At 34.1% G+C, this 10,015-nt stretch overlaps 2 protein-coding genes across 2 annotated transcripts; both read right to left on the bottom strand.

Moving 5' to 3' along the window:
• Nucleotides 1–761: 761 nt before the first annotated feature.
• On the bottom strand, nucleotides 762–3,197 carry LOC142519164 (pentatricopeptide repeat-containing protein At1g03540-like). Its single transcript, XM_075622097.1, has one exon. It carries the CDS (start codon nucleotides 3,114–3,116, stop codon nucleotides 1,299–1,301), a length of 1,818 nt encoding a protein of 605 aa, XP_075478212.1. The 5' UTR covers nucleotides 3,117–3,197; the 3' UTR covers nucleotides 762–1,298.
• A 1,766-nt stretch (nucleotides 3,198–4,963) lies between these two features.
• LOC142517803 (lysine-specific demethylase JMJ32) lies at nucleotides 4,964–7,218 on the bottom strand. Its single transcript, XM_075620260.1, is given in 5 exon segments — nucleotides 4,964–5,350; nucleotides 5,433–5,503; nucleotides 5,593–5,768; nucleotides 6,417–6,830; nucleotides 6,832–7,218. Coding segments are annotated over 5 exon segments (1,149 nt in total). The 5' UTR covers nucleotides 7,102–7,218; the 3' UTR covers nucleotides 4,964–5,132.
• Between the last annotated feature and the right edge of the window lie 2,797 nt (nucleotides 7,219–10,015).

Raw genomic sequence — 10,015 nt, 5'->3', positions numbered from 1 at the left:
GTTTATATGAGAGATATATGATAAAAATACTAAGTTGTATATAAGCTGAAATTTGTTCTTCATTAAGTGCAAAACCAATAACTTCATCGCGATTTTTCATCGTTTTAAGATACGATCTGAGCATTGACTTTGAAAGATTATTTATAGAATATTGTCTTAGTTTTGTAACTCATATTGCATCGTTCCATTTCGATAATCGAGGTGAGAGATGTAACCAAAATATTAGAACCACTTATGTCAAACTGATTTCAGAAAATAGTTTAAAAAGCTTCATAGAACCAAGTATTTTTTCATATAGCAAACAAACGAATGTCGCAGGGTGGTCAATGGGCCTCAGAACGACCGAGCATGTAGTAGTTTTCTTGATAGAGGCATGAAGATTATATTTTTAAGAAAATTTTGACAAATTTAAAAGATGGTTCATTTAGGATGGACAAATTCTTTTGCTTCATGTGGGTCTTCAAGGGCTCCACTGTGAGTTTATCCCCTGCCACTATTTTCACAATATCTTCACAACAAAATGAAATTTGTATTACTTTGGCCAAGAGATTTGGACTTTAGGCTTTCCCGGAGCATCAAGCAAACACAATTAATATTTTTTTTTAATTGAAAACATATTTTGAATCTACTCTCACATTCTCTTAAACAGTCCTTAATAATTCAAGTTTTCTTTCCTCCCAAAAATAATTTATTACTATTTCATATTGTAAGAATATCCACTTATTCTTGAAAAGTTGAATAAACTCAACGTGACATAACGCTTGCAGTATTTAGAAAATATAACCAAGCATTCATCACATTCTTCTTTTCAATTTATGGAACGTTTTCTAGAAGAAAAAAATTTACTTGTGGTGCATTTCTTGTTCCCTCTGTTGTCATCCCTTTTCCTTAGCTCAAATTGCATCGGATATATGACATCTGATAACGAGGTTTGTAAAATTGAAGCGCTTTCGAAGTGTTTATATTCACGCTTTGTAATTCTGTATCCACTGCAACCCGTAGCATCTACATTGCTGTCCACAATCTTCATTGGAAGGTGGCCGATTCAATTCAATCCCTTCCCTTGTATTGCTTCATTTTCCATTGCATTTCACTTCATTTTACTCCACCTTCAAGGCTCATCACAATCGTCCAGAAAATTATCTTTACATCTATAAATATTTTGAAATGTGATGAATGATAACCATACACCTTGGTGGATTTTGAATTTTCTCGCCCACTCGGAATAATTCTGTCTCGTAAAAGTGGAAGAAACTCACAAATCAGAATCTCACTGTACATAGATCTCTTCGGGAACATCAAGAGAATTCACAGAAAGGCATGTGGTTCTGTATACTGTTATCAATCCAACTCCTTCCAGGCGTTTTTTTCACCCCTCTTTTCTGCATTCGGTTCAAAATTTTATGAGAATCTTTCCATCGACCCACTGCCTTGTAAATGTTAGCTAGTAGTACATAACTCAAGTGAAAATCAGGTTTCAGTTCAATCATTTTCTCAGCGATCCGTTCTGCAACAGTTGGATCAGTAGAGGTAGCACAAGCTCCAAGGAGAGAAGCCCAAAGTGATGAGTCGTTTCTGAATTCCGAATTCATAATCAATTCTTCAGCTTCTTCTATGTTTCCACAACGACCTAAAAGATCAACCATGCAGCTATAATGTTCGATTCCAGCATTGATCCCATAGTTGGGCATTGAGATGAAATTTTTACGCCCTTCATCAACCAAACCACTATGGCTGCAAGCAAATATAACTCCGATGAAACTTATGTAGTCCGGTTTAATTCTTTCTTTAATCATCTGATTGAATAGTCTTACAGCTTCTCCACCTCTCCCATTCTGAGCAAATCCACTGATCATCGAGTTCCAAGTAATCAGATTTTTAACAGACATGTCCAAGAAAATTCTGTGAGCAAAATCCACGCAGCCACATTTAGCGTATAGATCGACCAAAGCTGATTCCACCACCACATCTCTCCAGCCACCCCTCTTCAAATATTGGCCATGTACCTCCTTCCCAAGCTTCTCAGCAGCCAAACCGGAACAGGCACGCAGGACGGTACCGAAACTGTAAAGATCCATTTCCATATTCCGGAACAAGTCAATAACCCTTTCGAAGTTGACCTTCCGACAGTGTCCCCCGAGCAATGCGCACCACGAAATTGAGTTCTTACTGTCCATTCTATCGAAAACTTGTTGTGAATCTTCCATCGACCCACATTTTGCATACATATCTACTAAACTACTATCAACAAAAACATTCCAACTAAACCCACCAGTAATAACTTGCGCATGCACTTCTTTTCCTTGCTTCAGTCTTTCTAAATTCCCCAAAGCGGTCAAAGCACTCCCGAAAGTAAACCAATCTGGAAGAAACCCGTATTTCCTAGACATCAAATAGAACATTCCCAATGCCTCCCTGTACAAATCGCTCCGGGTGAAGGCAGAAATCACAGAGGTACAACAGATGGAATCTGGTTCAAGCATTCCATCGAACAGCTTGTGACAATCCCCCGGCTCAAAACTCCTCCCGTACATATCAATCAAAGCACCAACAATAACACTGTTAAACTCAAGCTCGCATTTTATCACCAACCCATGTAAGCATTTCCCCAATTTCAACTCCCCCAGCTCTGCACAAGCTTTGACCACCGCTGATAAAGTGAAAGCATTTGGGCCAATGCCATAATCCAACATATCAAGATACAACTTAATAGAATCACGGGGTTTTCCTGCACGAATGTACCCGGATATCATCGAACTCCAAGAAACGACATCCTTGGAGCATAACCCATCAAAGAGTTTTCGAGCATCGTTAAAATCTGAGCCAAGTTTGAAATACAGGGCCAAAAGAATGTTACCGACATAACGATCAGTTTGAAGGCCAGACTTTATGATGTGGCAGTGGAGCTGAAGGCCGAGGCTGAAGTTGAAGGATTTGAAAGAAGAGTGTAAAATCGTGGCATACAAGACTTGTTGGGAGACGATTTTCTTGCGGTCGGTTAAGGAGTTCAGCAAGGTGATGGCATCGGAGATTAAGCCTGCTTTGCAGAATTGGATAATTTGAGATGGTATGAATTGTGGAGAAGCGTGATTTCGCACTTTAAAGAAGAGATTCATCAATTTCAATTTCTCAAATTGCGGAAATGAAATGCAAACATCTCATCCAATATTTTTTTCTCGGAGTTTAAAATTTCGCACTATCGGCTTTTTTTCAATATTTTTGTAAATTTTTTCATTGAATTACGTGAATTTTGTAGTTTATAATTGTGATTTATTTTTTATTAATTTTTTTAAAATAATTATTGGACATAGATAACATTTTCAATTTTAAATTATTATTTTTATTTATGAATTACTTAAAAGTTAAATCAATTTAATTTGTGAAAAACGACAAATGAACTATCCAATTTATTGAAATCAAAATTTTAATTCTTTCAGGGGTGTATATCCATTCTATACTTTCAAATATTTTTAATAATTTTTTTTAAATGATGGACTTTTGTGGAGTTAATGGATTTTTATTGACTTTTATGGAATATCATAGAATTGTAAAACAAATTTCATAGATTCTTATAGACTTTTTTTCAAGATTTTTGTAGACTTTTGTAAACTTTTTCATAGAATTATGTGAATTTTGTAGTTTATAATTGTGATTTATTTTTTATTAATTTTTTTAAAATAATTATTGGACATAGATAACCTCTTCAATTTTAAGTTATTATTTTTATTTATGAATGTAAATGGATTTTACTTACTTAAAAATTAAATCAATTTAATTTGTGAAAAACGACAAATGAACTATCCAATTTATTGAAATCAAAATTTTAATTCTTTATGTCAATTCAACATATCAATAAATAATATTTTTATAAGTTCATAATAAAATTTTATTAAAAGAACACTCAATACAATTGAGCTTCATTATCTAGTTCAATTTGAAATTCATCAAATTGACACTTCTTTCAAAGAAAATTGTGTAATATAACACATGCCAATACAAGCCTTGTTAGGGGTGGGGATAAATACGGAATTTTCGGTATACCGAGATTACCGTAACAAAAAAATATTGAATTTACCGAATTTTAAATATACCGAAGATTTCGGTACGGTACGGTAACAATACTGAATTTTTCGGTACAGTAACGATATCCAATTTGAAAATTTTGGTATATACCGCAATACCGGAAAAATATACAAAAATTTTAAAATATATAATATTTTAAAACAATAAATTATAAAAAAATTTAAAATGTAAGGTTTTTTTGGTTCGGTATACTGAAAATTTTGGTACAGTATCGGTATGAATTTGCTTATACAATAATTTAAGATATAGATTAACTAAAATTAAAGAAAATAATTAAAAATAAAATGTTATATAATAATTAATAAAAAAATTAAATTTTAATTATGTTTTTAAAAAGTACAAATAAAAGGAAAAATATAAATGAGAAAAGAATGAAAGTTTGTATTAAATTTGGGAGATTTTTCAATTAAATGTACATCCAAATCTTTAGGTTGAATCAAAGACTTTTGTTGACATTTTATTGTTGTACCATAGGCTATAATTCTTGTACTTAATAGAATTCCATAGAGTCATTAAAAGTCTATTGACATTTTGAATACCTATAGACTTTTGTAGAGTTTTTAAAAATCTAGTTTGAATACCACATGACTTTTTAAAATTCTACAAAAGTTTACATTGAATACCACTAAACTTTTATGGAGTGAATATATAAAATTCTAGTTTGAATACCTCTAGACTTTTAAACTCCATAAAAGTCATTAAAAGTCTATAACCAATACACCCCTAAATTTTATACGTTCAACAGTCTTATACTTTATTTTAAAAATTATTAATAATAAAATAATGTAAGAACGATCACTTGTCGTTTTATCAAAAGTTACGGCTCTCGTGGTAATAATGCAACTCAAATTTTTTAAACAGCACAAAAACTCAAACATAATGTTAAAATTGCTCTACCCAACAGAGATAATTATTGCATTCACCAATCTTTCTCTCAATAATTATACTTTTTACAATAAATAGAAATCGAAGATATTGGCCAAAATACATACATAACATAACATATTTTCCCACTATTGGCCAAAATACATACATAACATATTTTCCGACTAGGATCGAAGATATTGATTCTCATCCCTATCATCTTGGTTCTTGTCCATAGATGCAGCAGTAACATCTGATGCATACCCTGAGTCATTCACCGACCCAAAATCATCATATTTTACATTACCATTTTGGCAGAAAATCGGATCCTTGGATCTCGAGTAAGGAATAGATTGCAGGAAGTTGAAGTAGGCATATTTGATGTCGAACCCCATATCATACCCTGCCACACAAGCCAGGTTACATATATAGATTACTCCAACCACTGAAATCAAAACATAGAAGAAATTTCAAGATTTTAGTACAGTAATTTATCGCGATGGTGAGTCCTCTCTCGTCTGAACTTTGTCTAACATGATGAAACCACATGCTAGGCCTGCATGGTATTCAGTAAACATTGTTATCGTGCAAATTCAAATATCTGTAAGAACAAACGAAAAAAATAACAGAATCACTAAAGCTCACAAGTAGAGCATCTCCCCTGCCTTTACTGTCACTTCATATGGCTTCGGTCCATTGAAATATAAAGGAAATTTATTGATTTCTCTCTGCTTTTCGCAGGGTGAGGGGTATGGATTCAAACTACACCATGGCACATACCGAACTGGATCTTCTAGCTCTAGTGTGAACTCTCCCCTATCCTGTGAAGTAACAAAGTTTTTAGAATCAAAAGTCGACAAAGATTACCAATGAAGTAGAAGGAGCGGTCCAAGAAAATGTATGGACATAAAACTTTGCATGTGTAGAAAAATGCATACGAAAATTTTATCTGGAGGGCGATCTCTTCCTGCCCATGATTTGGCCCGTCCACGAAGTGGGAATCCGATTCAAAGCCAATACAATATTTTTCACACACTCAACCTTTCCTACCATTGAAAGTGATGATTCTCCAAAATGATAAACCTTACATCTCTCGAAAAGTTTTTATTAATTCTCGAGCTATGATATCTTAAAATCTTCAAAGGTGAGTCGCTGAAGCAACAATATGTCATCCAAGAACCAAGAAAATCTTTCCGAAAAAAAAAAAACCCAACTCTTTCGCACATTATGAGTAGTTAAACGCTAACTCAAACTCAATTTCCAGGAGTATCAAGCTGATCAATCTCAAACTTGAAAAGCACGAAACACTTTTACATATTAACAGTTATAGACAGACCAAGCTATCATTAGCGGTTAAGCATGCTTAGCATGCGTGATATATTACTATTTACTCGTAACAATTTCACACCAAAGAAAAGAAATATCACCAGCAATGATGAATAAACCAAATTTTATGGGAAAAATGGCACCTGGTTATAGCAATAGTGAGCAGCTGGATACTCTGTTATGTACATTCTATGAACATCGGTAGGGGGAAGAAGAAGGAAACGCTTCTCTCCGCTAATCACTACATACAGGTTCTCATAATGATCCTTGTGAAAAGAAGTCTCAGAGAACTGGTTCCCGATCCACAAATTCACAGCATCCGGCTTGCACCCCAGTGCCTCGCTAGCCCACCGAATATCTTCCTCGCAATCACCGGCCAGCGCCGCAAATTCACTGCGGAAGCAGTCATTCTGCTGCTGTAAATACGCTACTCTATTGTCTTCACCGGATTGTAGAACCATTTCTAGAGCCTCTTGAAAAGGGAGGTTCTGGACGTGGGCGGAGGCGAAGCAGAGGGAGGAAGGGGTGATGGGATGGGGCGCGAGGGAGTCGGCTGTGGCCGGTGGGAGTGAGATGGAGGGAGACGGGGCCGGAGGAGGAAAGGGCGTCGAGGAGGTAGGAGGTGGAGGTCCATGAGGTAATTGCCGGCCAGTGGGTGACGGCGTCGGAGATGAGGCAGGGCTTGTTTGAGGTGACGTAGTGGCGGAGGAATTGGAGGGGAGTTGGTGGGGTGGGGAGGTGGTCAATGTGCGGTGGTTTACCTAGGCTTAGGTCGCGAACTTCCTGCCATAGATTCTGTATAGCTGCATCAACTTCTTCGTCTTCCATTAATGGAGGCGGGTAAGACAACGGCGGCAGCGGCAGCGGCAGCGGCGCGGAGGAGGAGGAGGTGTCGCTGGAGAGTTATGTGGCCCCGTTATTGGACTCTAAATTTGGCCCACTTTATTGTAGGCCAAATGTATTGGTCCTCACTTTAATTCAGGGCCTTAGTCCCAATAAAATGGTGGAAGGATTTCATAATTAAAGTTTAGTGAAGGCCCAAACTCATGTCCCTAATATTCGTAATTTGTTTTCTTAAATATATATAAGAAAATACTCAATAATTAAACTCAATAAAATTAAATAATTTGGTGATATTTCATTGTAGTTTTTTCTATTTTTTTATCTTTTTTTATTGTGACTTACACGATTTTTGTTTTTTTTTTTTAAAAAATTACATTGTCTTTTCAAACAGCGTTTTTATCTTGATTTTCTAAAAAATAATCACAATGTTGTTTAAAAGATATATCAATACTAACAACATTATTATTTTAGAACAAAGGGTTTTTAATCAAACTGTTGCCTCATTTTCTTTAAAAGAAACATAGTACTGTACAATTATTAATATATATTAACATAAAGTAAATAGTTCAAGATGTAATATATTTAGCTTATAAGAATCACGAAGTTAATAAGTATAGGTTATATTAGGTATTTTAAGAAAAAAGTGACAAAGGATGTGTTGTGTCATTACACCTAAATAAAAAAGAAAGAAAAAGAGAGTGTATATATGTTTTAGATGTCTCAAATCGGCAGCATTAAGTTTTTTTAATTTGTATATATTGATTTGTGCATTCTTCTCACTTTGATTTAGTTTTTAAGGTAAAGTTAAGCATTCATGATCTCAACATGATATCAGTTCAGAGAGTCTTCGGGGATAATTAGAATTTAGGAACAGAAACTGAACTCTAACTAAGTGGTTCATTAAGCATGAACATCATATAGTAACTATTTGGTGCCAGTCGTGTAATTTTGACATACAAATATACAATCTCTTTTTTATTAACTTTCTTAAAAATACTATTGATCTTTGTTCACTAATAATTATCTCTACTTTTTCTCCATTTTTTTTATCCTGTGATCTCTTATTTCAACGTTACTACAAATCCACGTGCACACACATATAGTTTTGTTATGATATCCACCAACTGTATCGACCTCTGTATCCATTAATGCGATGATACTCGTCTAATGAATATACAATTTTGATATAGTTCATCATATCCATTAGCAGGGGAGGATCTAGAATTTCGACTTTATGGGGGCCGCTTATAAAATACAGACAAAATGTTAAAAGAGGAAAGACAAAAATTACATCGGTTATATTCACCAAACATAAACAATACGTTTTAAAAAGAAAATTTCTAACTAAAAAGAATTCGACATTCCTTAAAATTTTCAAACTCTTCGATAATAACATCAATTCAAATATTTTAAGCAATTTCTCTTTAAATAAATAGCATCAATACATCCGAGAGAAAATCATCATTCATTTTTCTCTAAATCCTATTTTTGACGATATTTATAGTTGAGAATGACCGTTCTGTAGTAACGATAAAAACTGGAAGAGTCAGCAGACTCAACACCTGATAGTAGAAAATGCTTTTCATAGATGATAAATTTAAAAGTAATAAAGTATTAAAAAATTAAAAGTAAATCAATTATTAATTTAAAAAATGAAGAAAAAAAATCTAAGATTCGAACCTGAGTTTACACTTACAGAAACTCTTGTCTTGCCATGGAGATACATGCTCTTTAATTTATTGTGGTGGGTCATTTATATATATATGTAATATATATATTTCAAAAATTAATATCAACTAAAAAAATTTAAAAAAGTTGAGGGGGTCCATGGCCCTCATGGGCCCTATGCTAAATCCGCGCTGTCCATTAGTGAATGTCACCTCATTGATGAGCACACAAGTGTATACTGTTAATAAACATTATAATAAAACTATATATATATATATATATATATATATATTTATAATGCCTGCCCAAAAAGTTTAGGTACATTCCTGCTCATTTTATATTATACATATGTACCTAATCTTTCTTGTCCTACCGATGCTTAACCTAACGTTTGAAGTTAATATAAAAACATTAACTAATGGATAATCTATCCTGTATTGAAATCTTCTTTATTTTATTTTATTTTTCAAAATACACATCGACATATTTCCTTCTCGAATTGTTTTCATATTGTTCTAATTTTCTAGTACAGAGAAGCGCGACAACTGTTTTCTTTGTTGAACCTCCAACTGGTTAATAAATAAATAATTTTATAAGACATTAATCTGACAGCATTTATATAATTTATTTAAAAATTCCCCTAAAAAGATTTATAGGAATTAAAAAAAATTATTGGAAGAAATTTGCACGGCTGATGTCAACAAGTGGTACTACCAAACAACTATATTGGTTAACCAAAACATTGACCTAAATATACCAACCAAATATAAAATACCAGAAAATCCCACTTATTATATCCCCATGACCACACCATTCCTATGCAAAAACAAAAAAACATGGAACTTTTCTTGCATCACATGAATACAAACACATCAATCCCTCAACAATCACCATCCATTTAAAATGGCCGAAGGGCTATCTCCCTTACTCCCCCTACTTCTAGTGGTGGCATTCGGCCTCCTCCTTCGAGGCAACGTCAACTTCCTAGTCGTCGACACCGCCTTAGAACTCTCCAAGACAGAAAATGCAGTCTTTTTGTGCGTTTTGCTCGTACCCTTTATAGTACTTCTCGCGATTTATTCGAATACTTATACGATTGCAATGCCGATTCTATTTGCGATGGTAATATACACGGTTACTTCGACTCTTCTTGGCCCTCTCGTGCTTATACTTGTCGTGTACTTGGTTTTTTCTTGCTTGCCTAGTTTCAATTGTAATGGGGAAGAACTTG

The sequence above is a fragment of the Primulina tabacum genome, chromosome 11 (assembly GCF_025594145.1).
Source record: "Primulina tabacum isolate GXHZ01 chromosome 11, ASM2559414v2, whole genome shotgun sequence".
Classification (NCBI taxonomy): domain Eukaryota; kingdom Viridiplantae; phylum Streptophyta; class Magnoliopsida; order Lamiales; family Gesneriaceae; genus Primulina; species Primulina tabacum.
The sequence above is the reverse complement of the archived record's forward strand: the minus strand, read 5'-3'. Positions and strand labels throughout refer to the sequence as shown.

Coding starts and splice junctions, on each gene's coding strand:
- LOC142519164 (XM_075622097.1), bottom strand. CDS start 3,116: ATGAATCTCTTCTTTAAAGTGCGAAATCACGCTTCTCCACAATTCATA.